The sequence below is a fragment of the Fringilla coelebs genome (assembly GCF_963513975.1).
Source record: "Fringilla coelebs genome assembly, chromosome: 1".
Taxonomy (NCBI): Eukaryota; Metazoa; Chordata; class Aves; order Passeriformes; family Fringillidae; genus Fringilla; species Fringilla coelebs.
Window position 1 is genome coordinate 20,206,847 of NC_140028.1, and position 25,235 is coordinate 20,232,081.

General features: G+C 35.8%; 1 protein-coding gene across 1 annotated transcript in view; it reads right to left on the minus strand.

The window, feature by feature from the left end:
• ZFPM2 (zinc finger protein, FOG family member 2) overlaps positions 1-25,235 on the minus strand; it is a 307,035-nt gene that overhangs the window by 248,649 nt on the left and 33,151 nt on the right. The window contains exon 2 of the mRNA XM_084227111.1: positions 1,481-1,639. Coding sequence (XP_084083237.1) covers positions 1,481-1,639 — 159 coding nt within the window. The remainder of the gene's footprint in view (positions 1-1,480; positions 1,640-25,235) is intronic.

The window sequence follows — 25,235 nt, forward strand, 5'->3', positions numbered from 1 at the left end:
ATTTGCAATACTGATTGCTATTTGAAAATTTTTTTTTTTTTTTTTATTTCACCTAAAACCACATTGTTTTCCACTGGTGGGCTCTGGAAATGCAGTAAGAAGTACAGAGAAGTAACTAAATCAAACTGATATGATATGAACCAATAGTGAGACATAGTATTCCACTGCTGACAGGAGGAATTCAAGAGACACCAGTGTAACAATTATGCAAATAGTGGTTTAAATAGTGGTTTTATTTAGTACAGCCAATAACAGGAGAAGGACTTTTTTCCAGCTAAGGCAAATGGTGTCTGAAAGGCATGTGCACCAGTGAACAAAAAGTAATTCTGGTATTTGTTCATATTGCAGTTGTAATAGTAATAAATTCTTCTTGTTTATAAAGAATCCTTTCATAATCTGGTCTCTCCTCACAGTAAGATTTGTAGCAGCTGAGCTCCAAGCTATCAATTAGACTGTGTTGATCTCTTAGGGTGACTTACTAAGTATCAAGAACCTGTAGAAGCTGCATAGAGGACATATAGAAAATGCATAGCAATGCCTTCGCCACTGATGACTGAAGACTCTCTAGGAAGGACTGATATTCTGCAGTCAGAGCACTTGACTTGTCAAATGGATTTATTTGACTTTATCCAAGACAGATGAAAATAATACAAAACCAGAAGCGTATCAAGTTATCATGAGAAAATGTATGTCAATATCCAGGAAAGAACAGAAAGACAGAGAAACCATCAACATCCAAATGCCCGAGGGATTTGTGGACTAACAGTAGAAAACCACCACAACAACTTCAGCTATTTGATGGGCATCCTTACCTGCAGAAGACAAACAACAAAGCCATCAAGCAGATATCTGGCAGGAAGAAGGTTAATTCAATGTTCCAAATAACAATAGTGTGTTTTTGTGCCAGCTGACTGGGAAGTAGCACAACCTTGCAGACTGAACTGGTAAGAATGAATTGGTGTGTCTTATGCTAAAATACCTCAATCTTCAATAATTCGCAAGTGACAAGTGCACCAAAAAGGTATTTGCAACTTCAAAAGTTATCCTTTCACAAAGCACTAGTTTTCTACTGTGCATAATAAATTCTATAATACGCTCTATTTTAATCCTAGAATCTACAGACACAATCTGTTTTCCTAGCAATGTTTCCTAGGCAAAGGAGCAATGAACAGACATGCTGCATTGCTAGGTTCAGATCTGATAATAATTGACTTCTGGGGCCTGTTCTCTACAGTTAAATATGTAGAAAATAACACTTGGAGGAAAACACTAAGGCAAGATGATTCATGTCCCTGAAAAGTGTCCTTCAACATTCTTTAATATTTATTCCTTACCAGGCTTAATTTCCCAAGTGAATATTTTTCCTGTTTTTAAGGTAGCATTAATAGGGCTTTTTGTACATTTTAAACCAAGAAATCTCTTTGACCAGTTGGACAAAGTTTGGCCAGTATTCTCTCAAGAGGCTGGCTACAATGATTACCTTTATTACAAAAGTATTCCACTTCTTCACAGCTCAGATTTTCAGGCTCAAACTCTGCAGAAAAGCTTTCCTCCAATGGAAAGTCTTCTTTTGAGACAGTATCATTTTCCTCAGACAGGCACTCTTCTTCTTCATCCTCAGTAGCATCTTCAAGGGGCCCTTAAAAAAGAATCAGGGACACTGTGGCAAAACCATCTAACAGGACAATGTGAAATAAAACCTTACTGAACTTTTAACAGACATTCTTTAGCTAGTTTTTCCTTTCACAGCTGTGTTCAGCACTTATTAGAATTGGACAAATAACATTTTATGGAAATTGAAATGGAAAGTGACTTTTTCCTGATTACTTCAAATCAGAATATGCAGAGTGTCATTAATAATATGTATTAATAATACTCACACATGGGGGTTTTTCATTATTCATTGGGTTCCACTATTAAACACAGACAGTTTTAACAGCTGAAATCAAAGCTGTATTTGTAAAATGACATAAACAGCGAAGAGCTTTCTCTTGTTTGTTAGTGATTGTTTTTGATGCTGAATTACAGTACTTAAAATGTTCCTTTACAAGCTTTGTTCATCAAATTAAAAGTACTGACAACAGTGAAATACTACAAAGGTTTTGACAGCACAAACTTCAGCTTATTCTGCTATTTTGCTTCAACCAGCCCCTAATGGTATCCATGATCATTCATGCCAGACTCTTTAGCAGATTCCCAGTCAATGGACAGGAGTCAAGAGACCATTTATTCATTTCACAGAGGCCAAACAAATGTCCTGGTAAACTGCCAGCCCAGGGCTACAAAAACATCAACAAATTACAGGAACAGGGCATTAGTTTGAACTTGAAATGGTAGTCTGAGGTCTTTAACTTTTCTCCTAGTTACCTAGAGATAGTACTGCTACAGATCCTCTCGAAGAGACAGCACCGACAGATTATTACACATAATGCCAAGGTTACCAATTAGAATAGACTCAAAAATTAAAATCTTTCTTATATACACATACCTCAAAATCATTGGTTAATAGTAACTATTTGCTAAAGACTCTCTTGTGCAGGATGTAGAATTTCACCTAGATTTAAATAGAGATTTGAAATAACTGAACATATTTTAATTTAACAAAGATTTTATTAAATGTCAATATGTTTCAAAATCCATCTTAAGACTGGATTTCAAAAGAGAGATTTCATTATACATGGTTGAGGCTTGAAAAAAATTACGTATTTCACTCTCCAATGAAAGCACAGCCTCGTTTATAATTGACTGAGTATTTCTTCTTCAAAATGAAAGCGAGCTAGCTAATGAAAAAAAATGTGATTTGTATTTATATGATAGTTTTATGGTATTAAATACACTATTCCTATATAATCTATCATGCTGAGATACAATACATAAATGATTCTGTTGTGTTCAATGAAAAGGAAGGAATAAATTTTTAAAGAAATCAAATATTGACTACACTCTAATTTTATGTAATTTATTACAAACCAGTGACTACCTACATTTATTAAAACAGCAAAATTCACTTTAGGCTAGGTTGTGTAATTCTTGCTTCAGAGGAATATGATGGTTACTTTTTATTGAAATTGATTGAGATTCCCAGCTGGGATTCCATAAATTAATATAGCTTACTATCTTTCATGGAAATATGACTCTCTGTGCCAGCTGAGAATCTGACCAAATGAGCCCACTTTTGTGGACACATACTCACCAACAGTAGCTGTCATTCAACAATATAGCTCCTAAAATAAGGGGCTATTATTATGGCTGAAGAAATAAAGATTCTCCCTATCAAAGTATCCATTACTGTTAATTGCACCTTCTAGCCATGCTGGGAAAAAATCCAGCAACTGCATATGCAGAGGGAATGAAGAGTGGCTATGGCACTGCACAGAGCAGAGAACAAAGCCCGAGCACACGCCGGAGCAGTGCTGCAGCTGAACATGGGCACTCCAGGCACCTTACGTGTGTCCAGGTTCATGAAATGAAAGCACAATGGGTTCTGCAAAAATTATCCTAAATAGTAGGCAAATTTCATTTTATTATTAAGATGTGATGTTGTCTGTAGAGCCATTTACTGGTGTGTACTCTTAGCAATGCTTGGATAAATAAACTAGGAAAAAATATGCTATTTTAGGGAAACCTAAGTTTTCGCCACATAAAAAAATGTATTAATACCATATTTTGCATCATTTCAAGTGCAGCTATAAGCCTAATAAATTTTCCAAGTATTTTAAATCTGAGCAAAAAATTTAAACTTCAGCCAAAATTTTCAGGGAAAGTCAATTTCCTGCTGAATGACTAGCTCTTTGTTATTGACTTTCAGAATGCGTCTTACAAAATACAGCAAAAGCAATTTACCTGCAAGTAATCCAACTGGCATGTATACATGACATTTAGGTCTCTGTTTCTAGGTGTTAAACCAGTTTGTTTGATCAGGTCCCCAATATGTAATCAGCAAACTAATCATCACTGTATGATAATTAGGAAAAGAACAGAAATGCAGTTGCTATGCTTTCATTTGCAGCAGTCATGGAAACACACCTTATAATTTCCATTGACACACTTTCCAAGAAAGGAGAAGAAATACAATGTACACACCAGCTCCACAGTGCTGGTTCAAACCCCTGTCATTTTGTGGGCTGGGACTTTATTTTTTAAATCAGACTAGAAAAAATACTGACTAATGCTACTATAGATATATCCTATGTACAAACAGGTACATAACATTTACTAAAGTTACATGTCCAAGCATTTGCAAACACAAATGTAAATGTTGTCACATCCCAAGGAGATCAGAGGTGTGCATGCCTCTACACCAGGCTTTGCCTTGCATGTGCAGCCTATGAACAAAAGCCAGCAAAGTTTATCCAGGCGCATATTGGCACACAGCAGAGCTTTACCTAACGGGGGCTGGCATCAGAGCCTGAGCCCCAAACACCAGCAATTACTATCACTCAAGTTGGAGGATCCACGCATAAATATTTTTCTAGGTTTCAGGCAGCTGCTGCCTTGTCTAATTCACCCATCTACAACCTGATCTTTGGGACAAATTCTGTCTTAACGCATGTGGAGCTGTCTTGCATTTTTTAAATGTCAAAATACATTCAGTTCATGCCCAGAGCTGGTATATTGTAACTGATAACTTAACTGAAGAGTAAAGCATTGTACAACACGAATAAGACCAACTCACAAGAATAAGATCAAAATTAAGTATTTCTCAGTTGGGAACTCAAAATTGATGATTTCTGTGGACATTTTTGATTATCACTCAAACACACATTGGGTTAAAGAAAATACTAAAATCCAAAGCAATTACAAGGAAATATAAATAGAGTAAATTCTCTATTCTTGACTACTTTATCTAATTACTTACACATAAACAGACAATAAATAAAAATGCATTTTCAGAATCTCACAATAAAGAGCATATGGAACTAAATATTCTTGACAAATGCAAAAACATTAACTATACAGGCTTATGTTTTTCTGATTTGGACATTTTGGTGCCAGCACAAACCTCTAGCTGGTACCAGTAAATTACATCAGCTAGAGAACTAAGAATTAATCTGGTTCAAATACCTATAGGTAGGTTATCAACATTGGCTAGGCTCTTCTATCTAGAGAACAACCTGCACAAAAGCTACTGTAACTTTTTACCTGATTTAAAATACTTAAAACTACTTGTTAATCTAGACAAAAATAAATGTGTTTTAAAACAATAGAGCTCCTTTCAACTGTTTTCTGCGATAGTTCTTTTCTTCCCCCCAGTTATTATGTTGATATATTACCTTCAACAGTCCAAATATAGGTTAATCACTTACTTTAGTACCTTCTGCATTTTTTTTAAATTGTTGATTTAATTTAATAGTATTACTCCCATTAGCTAAACTAATCATGTTATTAGGTACTTGTGTCAAAACATTTACTATGTCTACTTTTATTTCAACTGGACCAGGGGTAAGGCCCCATCCTGTTCTGCTAAAAAATCCTTTTCAATAACTGCTGATTAAGTGTCACTTTAAAGCCTGTAGCCATAATGACAGAGCAATGAAAATCCAAAAATTGCTACTACTGAAATTCATCTGAGTGTCACAGTGATCTGACAACAAACAGCTCTGAGATATGATTAGACTCTTTAATAATTAAAGCAGTAAAATTTCAAACTTAAGCGGTTTAAGAATTTAGATGAATAGTTAATTCCAGAGATAGTCTAGATGTTTGTCTTCTCATTTCGGCAATTCTTTTTCTATTAGCAGTTTGTAAAAGAATGTGATGCAATATAAGGAGAGGTGAATCTGAAATGCTTCAGATTAGCTAGATAATGATGAATAGTTAAGAATTCCCAATCGCACTAGGTAAAACCTCAATTTCTAATCTTAAATGGGCATACTTTAATTTGAGGCAAATTAAATCTCTATTAACTCATTCTGTATTTTGCATGAAGCCCTGAAATAAACTTCTTCCTTTACAAAATGAGCAACTAATCATGTTGTACACAACAGAGGATTTAGAGGTGTTGAGTAGTTTACTTACTCACTTGGTACTTACTCCAATTCATGAATATTTATTGATATGAACACAAATCTCAACTCTTTTTGCAAACAGCAGAGGTAAACAAGACACAGTAGAAAACAGTACAACTAGTGACAGCAACGAAATAGTCAATGTGGTAGAAATCTGTATGGCTTAGTGGACACAGTAGTCCACATTGAGAAACCACCACATATAATTTGATACAAATAACAGTATCCACTGAGGAGAGGCTGACGAGTGAGCTGCATGTGCCTTCATGGAGAAAATTACTTCTGATTGAGGCCACTTGCCAGCACAGTGTGGGGAAATCTGAGCTGTGCTCCCTAATTTGTACCAGATTTACAGGCACACAAGGACATATTTTTTAGCACTATTATTAAATACTAAATAAATAAATGTTCCTAAAATATCATATACTGTAATGTAAATGCAAACATACAGATGCAAGTACACGAAGATGGCTAGCTAAGGGGTGATCCCAACACAGTGAGTAACAGATGCTACCTTAAAAGGACAGGCCACATTTAACAAAACAAAACCAGCAGTGCAATAATTTTAATAAAACATAAGAGTGTGAGAATAAACCATCAAAAAGGGATTTACACTCACTTAACAAAAGTCACTTTTGCTACAATAAACGCTCCTCTTAACACAAATTTGAGCATCGAACCCTTTGAGCACATTAGTCCTGATACATCAGTGCTTGACTCTGGTTTTATGGCACTATAACTGTAATGAAATAATTGAAATTCAATAACACTAAACTAGGTAAGTTCTGTAATAATTTCTCATAGTCAAATTCATCAGACTTTGCCCTAATGAAACCACTTAAATGCATGCTCAAATTAAGCACGTGCTTAATATGCTTTTCTGTCCAGTGTTTTGCACTTAAAACACATGTATCCTATAGCAGAAAAGTATTGTTGAAATAATTATCTCATGAAAATGTGAAGTGGTTAGCTTCCTTCTCACCTACCAATATTCTCCTACATTCCCACAGCAGCAGCATAAATCAGTGCTCTTAACAAATTGAGAATGCCTCAGAAAGCCTACAATACTTGACGGTGAGTGGCTGGGGAGAGGTTAATGAGTATAATTAGTAGTAGCAGCATTAAATAGTAACAACTTCAATAAATCAGAGCCTGAAATTCACTGGATCAACATCAGACATTTTGCATGTTCTGTGGGATCCATTCAGTATTTCCTAGGAAAACATGCTGCCACATACAGATTATCCTTAGCTTATGGTAAGACCTAGGTATGTGATGCTCTCTGATTACAGAGGGAAAAGCTTCAGAAAAATCAATCCATTTATCTCCTCTTTCAACATGAACATTTCCTTCCAAGTAGAAACGATTACATAAGACAAGCAGCAGGCAAACACTTCCTATTAATTCACATTGTAGGGAATTTTTTTCTAAAAATTCAGTCAGGAATACTAAAAATAAAAGAAAGGGTTCAATTTATTTCATTTTAAACATGGCAGTGGGAGTGAAGACACCATAACTCAGAGTTCCCTTCCTCTTGGGAAGTTCTACATGCAGGACTTCCTTAGAGACTTCTCTGTCCTCCTTGGCCCATTGAGTCTATTAGTTATTTATCTTAACTCAATTATTTCTGTCATTGCTATAACATTTTGAGCTATACTTAAGAAATGCAGTGGACACGGTGTGCTGTGTGCACATTGAACCTCTCCAGTCTGTTTAGAAAATTGGCTGAACTTCAGAACTTTTGTCCAGATTGGAAGATTGCTCCAGTTTGTAAGCAATTCCTTACATCTTCATAGGGCCATCCAAGCAGAATGAACCATTTCTTACTGTCAAACTGGGAGAAACTCTATGACCACAATTCAGCAACTAACTTAATAGAGGGAAAGGAAAAGAAATGTTTTTTGGAGACTATAAATCTATACCAAGCTGATGTAATTGAGTTTAACAGCAAGAAAAAGGTATAAAAGTATATTTCTGTAGGAGAAAAAAAAAGTTATTTTTAAACACGTAAGTTCTTCCTGCAGCCACTCACTTTTAACGTAAGTTGCATCAGGGGATCTGGTAGGAAGGAAATATTTTTATTAATTTTCCCCTTATCTGTAAGAAGAATGCTGATTTTTTTTTTTTTTCATTTACGTTCCTTGCCTGCAGGTAGCAGACCAAGGAAATCATATAGCAGAATTTTTTCCTTTTGATTAATTTCTTTCCATGTGTTATGTTATTTCTTATATATAATTGATTTCAGGTTTTGCTTGTAGCTGTACATCTTTTTATATCTGTACCTACTGCCTTCCTTCAATCAAGAAAGTTGAAGGAAATTACCTGAATTTTGTTAAGTTTATTAAAAAAGGAGCTCTGTGAATATTTAAATTGAGTTTTGAAATGGTAATACAAGAAAGATATTAGAGAATTTTAATAGTAGGTTCAATTTGACCCACAGACTATTGTAGAAAGGGTCAAATTTTATTCAAATTATTTCTTTACAAAAAAAAAAAGAACCCTTTGATTTTATTAAAGTAGATTAATATTCTTCACTGCTAGGTCTTTTGGCACTTTGGTGCACGACAGCATTAACTGTGCTTGTATATGAACTTTTCAAAGACCTTTAAATGTTCCAGTAATTTGGAACTTCACTTTCATTTATCCTCTTGTCTTCTTTTCTCTTACCATTATCCAAGAGAGCACAACAAAATTGACAGTGCCCATGGTCAGTTTGCTCTTAGAGCCAAGGCCAGAATATTTCCAATCAATAAAAGCGAAATGATGAAAAAGGAACCACTGAAAATATGCTTAGGGAGACATTAATTTCAAAAAATAGTGTGCAAGTGCGCACAGAACACGAACTGCAAGACCTTTGCAGTTAAATATCAGACCTGCGTTTTCGAGCAGGGGCTCATGCCAAAACACATGTCTTAATTCTACCTACACTTGTAACAGCTGCACAGCAGATGCTCCACAGCAGATGCTGTTCCCTGTATTTCTGGGGATACCAGGGGAGAAAGGGAAGAACAAAGGGGACAAGATGAGTACTGTGACTCAGCACCCTAAAAAATCACAGCAGCAACACGGAACTACCACAGCATCAGGGTGCTCTAATTTCCAATTTTGCTGAAGGGAATTTTTAACTAAAGCAAGCAGCAAGCTGGACATAAAGTTCTCAGAGATGCATTTGTGATCCTTTTCGATATCTTTTCATGTTAAGAATAGTTTTACAATGGTAGTTTATCAGAGGTTTTCTTAAATTTAACAGAGTAAAAAAGGAAGATTTCCTGCTTCCTTACACAGAAATATTATGCTTAAAGCATTTTTCCCTGAATTATTATCTATTTTACCCATTTCAAATCCATCATTTATTTCTGTTTGGTTCCCATCTGCTAAATTTTACAAAACAAATTTTGTAACTACTGGCAATCTGATTCAAAATACTGGCAATATCATTTGCCCCATGATACACAGCTCCTTTTCATGAAAATATTTTCCAGTTCCAGCGTATTGTTTTAGCTAGTTAAGTATGATGATAATGTTTAAACTTACAGCCTTGAAAAATATAGAAAAAGAAAGTATCACTTGTGTAAGAAGATGGCTTGTTGATTCTGTGTCCTTCCCTAAAATTAAATGCAAAAATACAAAAGGGTATAAGTTATAACTTTTCCCTAATATGTTCATATTGTTTTCTACAGGTTTAATTTTAAGATTTGATATTTACCTTTCTAATAAAGAAAAATCCCTTATCTTGCATGTTACACAAAAATTGAAGGTTCAATTTTAGAACAGTATCCAGACTCTCTTTTCAGTTTGTTGTACTACTGTATGGTTTTTCTTAAAACTCAACCTATGAGAGCAGGGAATAGACACATCTACACCAACCAATCTACACCAATACCTGTCATAAAATACCTATGGTATGCTGGTCTAAGCAGTTGAGGGAAATCCTCTGAGGATTCAGGATCCAGAAATTTTCAGTAAATCCTTTCCTCCAGTCCTAGCAAACTGTGACAGTGGTAAGTAAGAGGACTCTCTTTCCATGTCTCAATCTCACCATTCAGAATTTCAGGCGTGTAGGTAACACACTGCCCACAACCCAGGACACCTTTCCCTACAGCCCATCTCCTTCACCACATACTGCTGCAGCAAAGCAGTTTCAAACATCATACCCCAAATAGGATGAATTTCATCTTCCACACAGCCAAGTGATATTTGGAGCTGAAAGCTTTTCAGAGCCATGAGGACAGCAAAAGTTCACTCTGCTTCCAATGCCAGCGCTGCCCTTACCCCAAACCCAGGACTTCACTGGCAATCACGTGTGCAGTGAGTGACACATACTAGTATTTGCTAATCACTGTTCTCCCTCACCTGCTGGAGGGAAAAATGTGATGCAAGTAGGAGCACTTTGAAGCCACTAATGATGCTGCTGCAGTGTATTTAATGGCCAGCATGTTAGCTACGATGAAAGAGGAACCTCACATCAAGTACATTAAGGGATCAGAGGAATACATACTCATTACTCGCTGTAATTTTACATCCCCAGTTTCAAGACAAAATACTCACATTTTTCTCGTCCAGCAAAGACACACTACTGCTGTAGAAAATAAAGGGGGTCTTTTTTCTTCTATTTATTTAATATTTTCTAAGTTTGTATGTAGCCACAGATAATTCCTGTTCATCTTTTGTTTCTAGCTGCATTTTCTCAAATGGAAACTGGTCTCTCATCTCTGCACATCATCATGCAATTAAATCAAAAAAGCAGAAAAAAGGAATCTGGACTTTTTACGTCCAGAAATCAGTAGTGAACCCGTGACTTCTCTCTCCGGTTACTATTTCTCTTCAAATTACTATTGCTTTTTTTCCCCCGTGTCTTTTCCTTATATAAGTGAAACAGAGAATACTGAAGAAAAAGAAGCCCCTGAAGACAGCCCAAATTCAATTTCTAATAATATGGCCAAAGTTACAAGGACTGTATGTAGAATTCAGTGCCAATTTGAGTTAGACCCCAATAAAAAGTCAGCACACCTAAACTGATTCACAACACAAAAGCACAGTTAAAGGGAAAACCTAGAAACACAGCAGGGGATAGAACAGACACACATGGATAAAACCACCATGCTTAATATGACTGCCACTCCTAAATATCAGGAAAGGGAAGCTGAGAAGTTAGGAATTAACTAAACCACAAACTTCAGGATCTTTGTCTCACAGACAATGTATGAGAATGTGTGGTAATCTAGTTTATAGAGGTTCTTTTAGTTTGACAATAATATGATCTGTTAAAGCAGGTTCACCTGCTCAGGGTTGTGTCCAGATGGGTTTTTAATATCTAAAGAGAAGGGGACTCCACAACCTCTCTGGGAGCCTGTTTCAGTGCTCAGTCATCCACAAAGTACAGGTGTTTTTCTTCACTTTTAGATGAAACTTCCTGGTTTTCAATTGGTGCCCTTTTTGCTCTTTATCACCACTTGTCACTGGGGACCACTGAACAGTAAGGCCCCATCTTCTCAACACCCACCCTTAAGATATCTGTAGGCTTTGAAAAGATTCCCCTCTCAGCCTTCCTTTCTCCAGAGTCACAGGCCCAGCTCACCCAGCCTTTCCCCATAAATGAGGAGCTCCAGTGCCCTCAGCATCTCCAGAGCCCTCCTAATGGACCCTCTGCACTTGTTGTTTGTATTTCCTCAACAGTGACTCCAGAACTCCAGATGTGTCTCACCAGGGCTGAGCAGAGGGGCAGGATCACCTCCCTCCACCTGCTGGCAATGCCACAGGGGCACTGCTGGCTCATGGACAGCTTGTTCTTCCCCAGGACTCCAGGTCCTTTTCCCACAGAGCTGCCTTCCAGCAGGTCAGCCCCCAGCCTGTACTGGGGCAGGGGGTTATCCCTCCTTGTGGGACTGCCTTAGGTGTCTCTCTACCCAGCTCCTGCCTGCCCAAGTCTCCCTGAATGGCACCACAGACTTCAGATTTATCAGCTACTCCTCCCAGTTTTGTGTTGTCAGCAAACTTGGATTCTTAGAGCCTTGAATTTTAAATACCTACAGAGGATTTGCTATTTTTAATCCCATCATGGGAGTTTATTGATACGCAGAACAAACCAGAAGGGTCTCAAATTGGAACTAAATCCTTAGATCAGATTGTAAAACAAATCAGATTGTAAATTAAAATGATTCAGTAAACTTTAACAAAAAACAAATAATCTGAAAAAATAAGTCAGGTAGAATAAAATTATTCTATTTGTATTTATTTATTCTAAGCTGTATTTAGCCACAACAAGCCAAAAACTGGGCACTAGCAGAGTCTGTCCCATGTACAACAATCCCTACCTGAGGGCCCACACCAATAAAAAAAATCATGCATAATTTTTTTTCCATGAATATTCAGATCTCATTTTTCCCACTAACTGGTCATTTATGATTAGTTACAATAAGAGTTGGTGTAATTTACCATAATGTACCCTAAGGGTAAAATTTTAAGGATGCATTTTGTGTGGTTTTTTTTCTTTTAAGATTCATCAAAGAATTACAGTATTAAAGCACTTATTATGTAAACAAAAAATATAATGGACTATTAATCTGCATCATCATATACATCTTACAAACACCATGAAAAAACCTTGGCTTTCATCATTCATATCTCAGGAATATCTAATTTAATGACACCACAATCTAGGTCACATACAGAGTAGGATTTATTGAATGACAACATTTACAGGTCATTTAAAGTTATCTATCATTATACATTCATGTATATCAACCCCAAAATACAAATAAGCAAACTAAATCTTTTAAAATGAATTAGAAGCGCATGTTATAATGTACTTGAGTTCTTTAATATCCTTGCTCACTTTTTTACTATTTTAATTTGATTCCTCACTGGTAGGAATTGCAAGGTTGAACAAAATACATTGTATGTCCCCTAGAGTTGGCATAACCTGCTGGTTTTCTGAGTTAATCACTAATTAATAATTTGAAAACAGAAAGTCATTATGTCATTTCCAGACAATGAGCTTTTAAATGGTGCATGCTATGTCCTAGCCTTTTCAGTAAGGAAAAGTTTTTTCCTCTGGAAACCAGATGGCTGGTAAGTGTTATTATGAGACTATGCAAATCTCAAAGCAATAAGCATGAAATCAAAACAAGAATTCATTCTTCTCTCCTCTTATCATGATTGTTGTTTTGCTGAACCAACTTATGGAATAATACAATTGGATGCTTTGGCAAGGATGAGTTGATAACCCACCTCCTCTTTCTTTTTTCATAGCAAATAGTTCCAAAAACATTTTTTGCCTATACTTTTAACCTTCCTAATATCTTGTTCTCTATGCCGAATTCAAATGAGGTAATAATCTTATTCCAGGCTAAGTCTTCTCAGTAAACTTACTCACTTGCAAAGTTTACTGGCTTTACTACTAAATTAATTTGATTATCAAAAAATCCTAGATGGCTTATGTTTCGGATTAGTCAAGTTTTTCCTGTTAGGAATGAAATTCAGAAGAGCTATTTATTTTCTATCACTTACAGGTGCAAACATCTGCATATTCATGAAAGTGCCAGCTCCACTCTACAACTAAAACTCTACACTTAGAAGAAGATTTTCAAAGTTCAACTAATAGAGCTGCATCACTTTGCAGTATTCTATTCTACAAAATTTGCAGAATACTCTGAAAAATCTTAAATTTCTAGGGCTGGCCAAAAAGAAAACTAAGAAACTGAATATGAACTATTGATTTCCAAAGTAAATAGGCTTCCAAATATTTAGAAGTACCTTAACTGATGAAACACACACTTATAAAAAATTCCCATGGAGCTAAATACTTTGAAAAGATCTGGTATAGGAAGACACTGTTAAAAAAAAAAAAAAAAAAGGTTGGAACATTATTCTATATGTCTTAGTTCTATTTTTAATTCTTGTGTTTTTATTAATCCTTGACATATTCACTGTTAATAAATTTTAGTACTGAATTTCATAATTTCGTATGTTGAATCTTTACACATAGCATAACTTATGGAAACATTTCAGTATTCTCACAACATAATTTTTTCTGCCTGTATTAACATGTTAAAACATTTCTAGCTACTGTAAGGTTTTGTCATTTTATGAGGCAAGAAAGAGTAGTTACAACTATATAAAATTGCTATTGGTTTATCATGAAATAGTGTCAAAATATGACTAAAGAATTAATCCATAAAATAAACTCTTTTCCCCAAAAGACTTATTGACTTATGTAGTTCCCCTTAACGAAAAAGAAAGTAATATTTTTCAAAGTATCCTCCAGTAAAAAATTGCACTCACTCTTCCCATTCTCCATACATGCAGAAGCACATGGTACAGTATGTTTAGCAATCACACAAAATCCAGTGCAGTATTTTGTTCAATGCCACACGCTGTATCCATAGAAGAATAATGCTTAGTTAATCACAGTTGGTACCACTTAACTTGGCCTGTAGGAAAGCCAATCATACCATGCCACTTCTGCCCTGGAAACACAGACCTGATCTTCTGATATTATCATACTTTGCCGGTTTCAGTTTTAAAGATCAAGCTGCTGCTTTTACACATCTTCCTCAGAACAACTGTTCTTTAATGGAAGTCACTTAGAGCATTTTGCCTAATGCTCATAGGAAAATTTTTCAGTTTCAATTTATCCCTCTTCATTATAACTCTTCTAAAGACACATTTTTTCAGATGTTTGTACCTTCAAATACTAACAGCCTTTTGTCATGACCCTTTAAATTATCACCTTACTAAAAGGCAAGTGTTCTTACAATTTAATCTTCCTCATACACTACAGTCTAAGAGTTACTCAGATATTTCACTTCTTGATCCTCTGAGCACCTTTCTCTGTTCTTCCTTACATCTTCCAGTACTAAGGTGAGCAGAACTGAATATAGCATGAATTTGGCATATAGTTTCTGCTTCATAGGGATCAAAAAGGCAAATGACAGCAAATATTACACGTGACTGTCACACCTCAGAGAGCTCTGAAAAAAAAAGCAGGAATCCACAACACTACAGAATAGAAGAATATCCAGGACTAAGGTAGGGGTTAAAGTGGATATTACTCATTACAGACACACAGACAACCAACTCAAGTGAGTTTTACTATTAAACAGGATCAATTTAAAGACTGCTGTTATAAGAAAGTTTAAAATATAATATCAATATTGATAAAAATGGCTAGCCAGGGTTAATAATACAGAAGGAAATGCCAAAAAGCAGTTCACTGCACTGCTTGTCACAGGCTGCATAACGTTGTCATGCCATATGGTAACAAAAATTGTTCCAAAAATACTTAGGTTTTCAAGATGGACATGTTTATAGTAGAGACATTACTAACACATCTACGGTCTGCAATAATATGAATGTCAGCATGCATTGCATTACATCATATTGCTACTCCTGTGGGTGAAGACTGAGAGGAATTGTGGGTTCTCTCCCAGTTCATGCCAGAAAACTCAAAAATATTTCAAGACTTGCAGCATAAGAAAACCAGAGCATGGAATGGCAGGCTGAAGCAGACATGAATTTTTAGAGGTTAAGAATTGTCTTCTCCTTTGTTTTTCTCCTTCTCCTCTGCCATCATTGCCACTCAACTGCTATCAAATACAGTGGTTCAATATACCTTAATTTAGAATACTTTACAACAAATTCAAATATTATGACTATCAATAATATTAGATTATTATGTCAATACTACTGCAGAAACTATTGTTATCATACCACTTCCAACATGTAATTGCTATTTATTTAGCACAAGGCTGCTGGATATGTTTTTTTCTTTTTATACACTCTTTTGAGAGTTTTCTTGATGTCACAGCAAAAGAAACACTCAAAACAGCAATTTTTTTCTCATCATCAATATCCAGGCTTGAAATATCCTTAAGGGTTATTCTGTTGCCAGTTACTGTCCTCAGATGTCCTTCCAGTATTCTCTGGCAAGCAATATCAAATTTCAGGGAGTTGCACACAATGCAAACCAAAGTATTTGTGCCTTCACCAAAACAGGTAATACCAGATGAAGGGAATGGCTTTGGTTTTTAACTTAGAAAAGAAAGCAACAGGGCAAGAGGGAAAGTTTTGATGAGAAATTGGAAGCAGTCTTCAAAATATTAAGCACACTTTCTTCCCTGTTGCCAGACTCTCTCATGGTGCTCTATTCCTCATGTCCTTTGCAGCTGTCCTCATGACATTCACAAACCACTGTGCCTAGAACCAAATACTTTACAAATCTCACACTTCATGGGGCACAGCCTTCCAATTATAAGATACAAAAAGAAATATGCCACATTTGGTTAAAGCCTCAGAATCAGATATACAGTAAGGCAGAGGAGCTGACTGCTGCTTGACACTGAAGGGAGCACTTTGGTCTAGACCCCCACAGCTGATTTATGACCATACTGCAAGACCGCAGTACCAAGAAAATATCATTTGTTACAATCAAATACATAGAAAACTGTTTTGGAGCATGGTTCATGCTGTATAGAATTAAGCTATACTGTGCTGTAGGTCCATTGATTAATCATTTTTATTAATTTTTTTTTTTAGCAAACTTGTCTTTTAATGTTTCTATTGTTGGTTACTTCTTTGCTCTGGCTATTACAAGACTCAAAACTTTGATATTTGTCTTTAAATTCTTGATGTACAAAAACACATGTAACACCAACAAGTTTTTATGAATTACTTCATCCCATGAGTTATATTAAAGGTAAGGTGAAATGAATACTACTAGTAGAACAAAAAAAGGTTCAGATATATTTTGAGAAAAATGCATCAGGAACAAGCATTTTAAAATTAAGCCCTATTATCTGACTGAAACAAAGCTATAGAGTGGGAATTGCAATATGAGAAATCCTCAGAAATATCTTCTTTGAACTAAACAGCAAAAAGGAGATCAGATTGGTTTTCAAATATCTTGGAAAATTGTGTAGCTAAGTACTACCATGTTCTTACATGAGACTTACTCTAAAGAAAACCACTTCTGTGCTTTTAAAAATGGAGCTTTTTACAAAATCTTTATAAAAGACTGATTCCTGGGGGTAGCAGGGATGAGGGCATCACAAGAGAGAAACTTTTCAAAAAGGTTTGATGGCTTTCAACACAAGCTAATACAAAATAAGCAGTCTACTACTGGAAGTGCTAATGTCAGCAATTTAAGTAATTTCTACACCCAGTCTAGAAGCTATTAAAAAATATGAAAACTAGTGAGCATAGCAGATACATTCATATCTTACTTCCAGTGAAAATTACCACTGGAACAAAAAAAAAAAAAAAAATTAAAAAAAAAATAAAAAAAAAAAATCTGGTGTTCATCCTAACTATCAAAATTCCTTTTCTTTGTAAAGGACTGGAAGAGAACATTTTGCACTTCTTGATCTGATCAGTGTTAAGCATGGCTATTTATAATGCAGGCAAATTCAAAATATACATTAATGTACTCAGACTAGCATCAAGAGTACATTCTAGACTCAGAATCATCCAGGAGAGAGATCTGCTGCCAGTCTAAACATCTTTTTAAGAGAAAACTGCAGGCTCGTAAAGTTGACTACTAATTAACCTGCTAACTCCAGACTGAAATTATCTTCTTGTCAAGAATACAAGACCTTTCAATGTAGCAAAAGCTTGGTTTAAGACACAAGAAATGGGAATATAAACAGGAATAATATTCCTTCAGGTGGTTTCTTTTTGAGTACGTAAGCACAGATAAGCTTCTTGCATGTCAAGGTTTTAGTCTGAAGATGGACAGTAGCATCCCCTCATCAATGACTGTAGCTGACAGTCACCAACATCACTCACAAGAAGTTCAAAGATAGATCAGTGCACATCTACACTGGTGTTTCTACCCACTTCAACGACAACAAGTATGACTGTGAGGATGGTCCCTGTGGTGCAGTGAACAAAAGCAGGTCTCTGAAGTTAATAAAATACCTGTTGAATAGCCACTGGAAACTATATGATGGATAAAGCCTTGTAAAGACCCTTGATGAGGGCTTCTCTCTTTTGGCAGAAGATTTTCAAAGTTTCTTTCCCTCATGTCCCTTGGTTGTATTTTTTTTTCACCTCGTACTGATTCTTTAGCAGAATTTTTTTATTAAATGCAAATATTTACTATGCCATAACCTATATTGCTTCATGCCATACTGACTTCTGTGGAATGTTTTAAGTCATGGGAACAGCATTAGCCAAGAGACTAAACTGATTCTAGGAAGGTTTGTACATTGTTAGACTCATAAATAAAAATTTGGAGTCATTTAAAAATCTCTGAAAATATGAAAATAAATCCTAAGATACAATAGAACACTTCTAATTTATCTCAAAGGTGAAAAGTATAATATTCTTCATTCTCAACAGAACAAGTGTGGGGTTTAAGCACTGATTTTAGTTCCTTGTTCTGAGCCAGATGTGAATTCTGTGGATCACAGGGTTAAAGACCAAAAACAAACAAAAAACACAGCCTCCCTTCTCCCCCACCCAAAATAAGTCTTTTAATCTTCAAAGGTGGATAAACTGAACAATTTAACCTTCAGCATCATTTGGGCACTGAACTAGGTCAGCTTTTTCCCAGTAGAAATGAACCAAGAGCTCTGTAGCCAAATTTCTAACTCTATCCTATGCACCACTGCAAGTGCTTTTCTTTGGTGGTGTGCAAACACTATATGCTGGCAGATGTTACAAAAGGGAATTTTTATTTGATGTTTCACAGAGAAAAAGTTTTTCAAAGTTATGAAACCTATCCAGTAAAAATTATGCCAATAAAGACTAAAAATTTTATTTGAAAATTAAAATTTTTTATACAAAAGTTAGTTCTCCACCTGAAAACACCAATAGTTTATTTCTTTCTTTCTGTTTAAAACAGTAAAATCTATAATCTGCTGTAATATACGAACTATAATTTAAGTCTTCTTCTAACCTCTGAATCACAAAACCTTCTAATGCAAACAAGTATCTTAGAATTTTATGGGGAATATTCCTGGATCTGGTGTGATTTCATTGGTGATCAAGAACAAGAAGCCAAGAAAACAAACTATAACCTGTGTTTTGAGGGAACCTCAGGCACTTTCTAAGGCAGGGTACATACAGTTCTGCATAAGAGTTGTACCACCCCAAAAAGTTACTTTTTGCTAATGAAACCACTGCTCTGCTTTACCTACCTTACTAAATAAATCTATTTTCCCAACAAGCTGTTTAAGAATCTCATATCAGCTTGTAGCTTCTAGCAGCCTCCCTTTCATTCAACCTTACCAAAACCATTGCTGAAGAGGAGTCTGCTCTGAACAAATGCAAACCATCCCTATTAATTCTGTCAGAAATACATTCACTATATTCTTTGAAATATTTATGCTGACAACCATTATGCCAGGGAATGACAATCCAGACTGTGTAAGAGGTTGAATTGAGGGGAAAAGAAACATGCACCTATGATTTAAAGACTGTGCATCTATGGTGCCTTCTGTTTCCACAGAAATCTGACTTTTGGTATAGTATTAGTTGTAGTCTTGAGGTGGGTGTTTTTAAGATCAGAATAATAATGCCTACTCCATCAAAAAAAACCAATAAACTTCATGACAGAGACCTAGGCATTTCATCCCTATGTGTTTTCCTACTGTAATTAATAATATTAAGCAAAAAATTTAAAATATAAGAGATCCAACCAGAATCAAATTAATGTTCAAATTACTGATCAATTATCAATCTGCTCTAACTCACAAATATTGAAAAGTGCAATTCACACAATATCCTCTTATAATCTGACTTCCCTAACTGGGCTTTCCGCAGGAAACTTTAATGTTTAATGCTTTGTCTACAGGAGCAATAAAATAATTATCAAAAGATATTCACAGGAATGAAAGTCCGAACTTCCTCAAGACCCAAGAAGAAATTTTATACAGTACAGTTTTAGTCACTGCTACCTACACAGAACAAGTGTATTAGTATTAATATCAGTGAAACCATATTTTTAACACACACTGGCATACAATAACCACTGTTTGAACTGACTTTGGCTTATTTTATTTGCTACAACACAAATATTTAACCAGATATTATAGTTAAAAGCACAGCATGCTGTTCATTTCTTGGAAACATGCATACAAAATTCTGCCTATGGAACTGTGTTGGTGAATACATGACAATTTAATACAAGTTTTGCCACCTCTTCAGCCAAACAATTGCAGCTTGAAATTCCAGACTGACAGTAATGACATCCAGTTATATTTAAATCTATACTTCAAGCCAAGGTTCTATCCTTTGAGGATAGGTCTCACTTCTGGAAATCCAACACGGAAGAGGTAACCAGTGACACTAGGGTTTCACATTTACATTTTTCTTGGCTTGTATTACTACGTGATGCTCTGCAGCTGCAGTGATTCAGCCACTTATACCTGGCTCCACTACATGAAAACATTAAGTATAAAATTTTCCATTAAAATTCTATTAAACTCTAATTGTTAAATATACTCTGTATTAGTTATTAATCTGTTGCTTACAAAGGAATACTGAAGTAGCCTATTTTTCACTTTCAGTCACATGACATTTTTTCAGCACTACAGAAGTTTAAGGAAAAGGAAAGTAAGTTCTTACAGTCATTGGTGGCCAGTTCTGCTCTTTCTTTTACTTACTGTTTATTGCACCATGTTTTAGGAGAAATCTTCTGTAGACAGGACACCTACTTGGATTTCTAAATCATGGAATTATTTGTTTGTTGAAATACTTTGGTTATAATTCACCTTTCTTTGAACAGCAAGTCTTCCCTTCAATAAGCTCACTAGACCTGGACAGAGGAATACAGCTTGTTATACTTTTGAAAAATCAACTCTAACTTACTATCAGTTCTACATGACCTTACAGAGCTAAAGCAGAATTCTTGGTATAGTAACAAGTATGATTGATACAAAGCTCATAGGATTTAATAATAAGGTCTTGAGAGACACAGAAGCCAGTGTTTTCAGAGCTACTCTCACACAGAACAAGAGCTGTGCTCTTTGGATTACAGCAATGCTATCTGTTTATCTTTAAGCACAAGATGGATGTACAATTTGATGACAAGACATTAGGAAGCATCATGAAGACATTACTACCAAGTGCGCTCCAGTGGGTACAACATATGCTACTGAGATACCAGAAATATGATGTAAGGATAAGATATTGCCCAGGGAAATAATTTACTGAAGGCAGATAAACAAAGCATGAAGTGTAAAACCCAATATAACACAGTTGCTGTTGTAGAATAGTAGAAAGTCGACTAATGTGAAACAATGGCTCAGTTTCACTGATCTTTATTTCAAGAATGTACCAAAAAGGCTACGTTATCAAAAGTAAAATGATTCCAGCTTCTTGTGTGACCAAATTTTAGCCACAATTGGAACAGTAATGGGACACAAAGAAATCTAGCAAAAACAGTTCTTATCTCCTAATTAGTGTAGTCACTTGCCACAGGGCAGGTATGCTCAGCTAAATCACTAATCTCAGCCAGCTCCTCCAAGGAGTAAAGGCATAGTGTGTGGCACCTGTCTCAAGCTTCATGACACCTCCATGGAGCTCAGAAATAGTTTTGCAGTACTCACCAAGTACCCTGTCTTTCTTCAAACTCAGTGTGAGAGTAATTCATCATTCTCTGAAGAAACACAAGTCTCCTGCAGACTATAGGGAGGATGTGGCCCAAAATACTTTACACAGGGACTCAGAGTAACCTGCGAATGCAGATACCTACATTTTTCAAACTCTGAAACCTGTACTTGGCATCTACCGTGCTTCAGTCCTTAAAAGGAACCATCTACTGATAATATTTGTATCATATTGTAAATGCTGAAAATTATTTTTAAAAAGATGAAAAAGAAAGAGCTGCCAATCTGTCAAAAACTTGGCAGGCACACAACACTGAATGAGAGAAGGCTTCATAGAAGGAACACATCTGGAGTGATATCTGTGCTTGCAACTTGACTGTAAACAACTCTTTTACTAAGTGATGGCTTTGCTTCAAAAATGGAATCTTTACCAATCCCACAGCCACAGAGCAACTTTGATCAATTAATGCTTTTAAGCACTCTGATATTGGATATTACAGAAGTGCAAAGACCTATTATTACTTTCCACTTTGTGCTAGAAAATATCACCTAGTAGGAACAGGGTACAGAATAATCCATCAATTACAGTTAAGTAAAAAAATTGACATTTTCCAACTATAAGTTCATTCACCAACCTCGGAAACAATAGGTAGAGTATGTTTACGCTTGAGTGATATTTCCTGAAGTTTTAGCAAGTGTGCTGAATCACAAAATTGTCAATACTCATATTTATTACAACCAGACTTAACAGTAGCTGAAGCAGAGAAAGTATTTTCATTTACTTCAAATGCTGTTCGAAACCTTTGTGTTTATGTTTATATCAGAGTAAGAAAAAACCACAATGGCCATGATAATAATCCAAACCAATAATAAGGTCATAAGACCATGCATCACACAAATCTGATTGCTCAGCTAAGACCCCATATAAGGGATCAGCAAGCTTTTACCTGTTTAAAATTTTGTTCATCAGAGTCTACTCAATTTGCAGATACAATCATTTTACCATTTTTCTTCTGCAAAGTATAAAAGCAAGTTTGTCAGAATCATTGTCTCACCATTAATATTAAAGCTCTTCATTATCTCTTCTGACAGAACAGAGCAGTTTTCGAGCATCCTAGGGAAAATTCCAATTCATTCATGGATGTCAGAAGCACATCAAATACCATGAGAACTGGACATAGTTTTTAAGACCAGTGAAAAAACGGTATTTTGGCCACTGTTCATTAAAGGACAGGAGCTACTGCCATCAGCTACAAATATTTGTCCCTTGCCTGTACTCAGCTTCACAATTAGGCCCAGAGAGAGGTGCTTGCTAAGCTCTGAAAGTAAAGAGTCCTAGTCTACAATAAAGCTTGTTTATAAACACCGTCAGAGAAAGCAGTCAGGTTCTAGCCCTCTATGTCAATGCATTTAATAGGTAAGCCCTACAAAATCCACCTATGGAAATTGCTGATCAACTACAGTACAATTAAGCTCAAAACATAAGCTGTAACTGCTGGGTTTTTACATGAAGCTTTACTTTAGGAAAAAAGTGATCAAAGTTTTAATTTTAACTTTAGAAAAGTAAAGTAAAAAAAAAGTAAAGAATGCATTACTGAGAATAAAACAGGGCTTCTGTGGAGCAGTAAATCTTCCTAACTGCACAGTACAGAGAACGAAAATTTCTGTATCAGAATGACACCAGGAAAAGAAGTAGAAACTATTTATTGAGGTCTCTGACCAGATCACTGAATATAGCACTTGTCTACCCAGTAGGCCAGTGTGAAAGCCATAGCAGCTCAGTTCACAAGTTAAAGATCAGCAGAGATGACCTCAAGTGAAAACTTCTATAGTCAAGCTTGACTGTTGCCAAAAGAAAAGCAAGTATCTTCATACCCTGGTTGGCAGGTACGGGTTTACCTTTAAGAATCAGTTTAGATCTTCAGCTATCAGTAAAAGTGGAACTCAAATCAAACCTAGTAAACATAAAGTAGGCAGCAAGTGTTCCAAGAAGGCTGGATCTATGGTCTCCCACAGAGACAGGCTGAGAGCCTAATGCTGTCACACAGCAGTAACTATTAGCACCAAATATTACATGTATTTGCTTGTTAGATAATAGGCAACCATACTGCTGAGTATGGCTGTTTGAGCTTTGAATAAGCTATCTGTAGTAAAAAAAAATTGAAAGTAGTATTCTTCTCTCATGGGCACGAAGATATCAAATAGAGACTTCCTGATGGAGAAGGAGGATGGGTTCCTTTTACCTATTTTCTTAACTTTCTTTTCAAATCTAACATACTTAGTGAATCAAGGGGAATCCTGTAATACTGTAATAATCCTGTAAATAAAAGAATTTCTGTGGTCTCTAAAGTATAGTACCATAAATGTTCTAAATTTTGACCATTTGACATTTTTCCTGACATTTTCCTCATCTTAAAGGACATACAAAACAATAAGCTATGCTGATCAAAACAAATCTCTTCATGACTTTGAAAAGGACTTGGGTGGGTTTAGACAGCAGTCATCCTGTTATGGTTCTAAAAGATATGGTCCTATTTAGTGCCTACCCCACTGAAAGTTTTAACTGAGAACTGGAGACACATCACCTTAGTTTTACTTTCAAATAACTATTCTCCGAAAGAAGCATACACCTTGGGGGATCTGGGCTTTGAGTCCAGTCCCCCAGTTGTACTGCCACCACACTCTGTTCACCTTGTAAGCCTACAAATAACAGTGACTTTAGGTATTCCCTTCTGAGGAATTTTAAAGCCTTCGGGTAGACCAACCTGAGCTCAACAGAGCATCAAATTCTGATGGATATCATCACTCATCAGTATTTAAAAATTTTGTATCTCTACAGGAAGGAGTACTGAGTACTCTCTCTCCTAAAATTCCTAAAATCTAACTTCACTCTTTTTTTCTTTTTTTTTTCTCTAGGGAGTTTCAAAGCATGGATATATTGCCATTCCTTTGAACATTATTCCCATTTAAAAATCCTGGTGACTTTGTTTTATATTTAATATTTATTTGTCACATTGATTTATTGTCTTATATGGGGTCTCAGAGTTTTTGATGATAATGAGAGATGCTGCATAAATAAAATAAATTCCTCTTAGCACTCAAATTCAAAAAGAGACCAGGAGTATTGCTGCTTTCAGGTTGGATTTTCATTCCTCAGTATAACTTTTACTTTACAGCATGTATATATGCATGTAGACATTATATTTACATATGCCATGTTAATTCTTCAGTATCTACATTATCATGGTAAAATTCAGTGCCCAGGAAGTGCCCACTAAGGAAAACAGAGAGAACCAGCTAGTTGCTTACCTTTTACATGGTTAACACTAGGTAAGTTGACTCATTTCCCCAAAATGCTCCAGCTTTTCAGAGTCAGGCACCAGACTGACACTCATTCAGTAGAAGATATAATAGATTAGAAGAGATTTGAACAAAATTACCACAGCACATACAGGTATACATCACACTCTGTGGGAGCATCTCTTCCCTCCCTTGTGCATAAATACTGCAGTAACTACAGTAATAAATAAATTATTCTGGTTTCTATTTCTAGCAGCAACTGAATAACAAAACTTGAGAAGCAATAGCAACAGTTTGTAGACCAAGTAAAAATGAACTCCAACTTCCCAAGCAATTGTCCCATCTTTCCATTACATGACACTGCATTTCCTTAAGC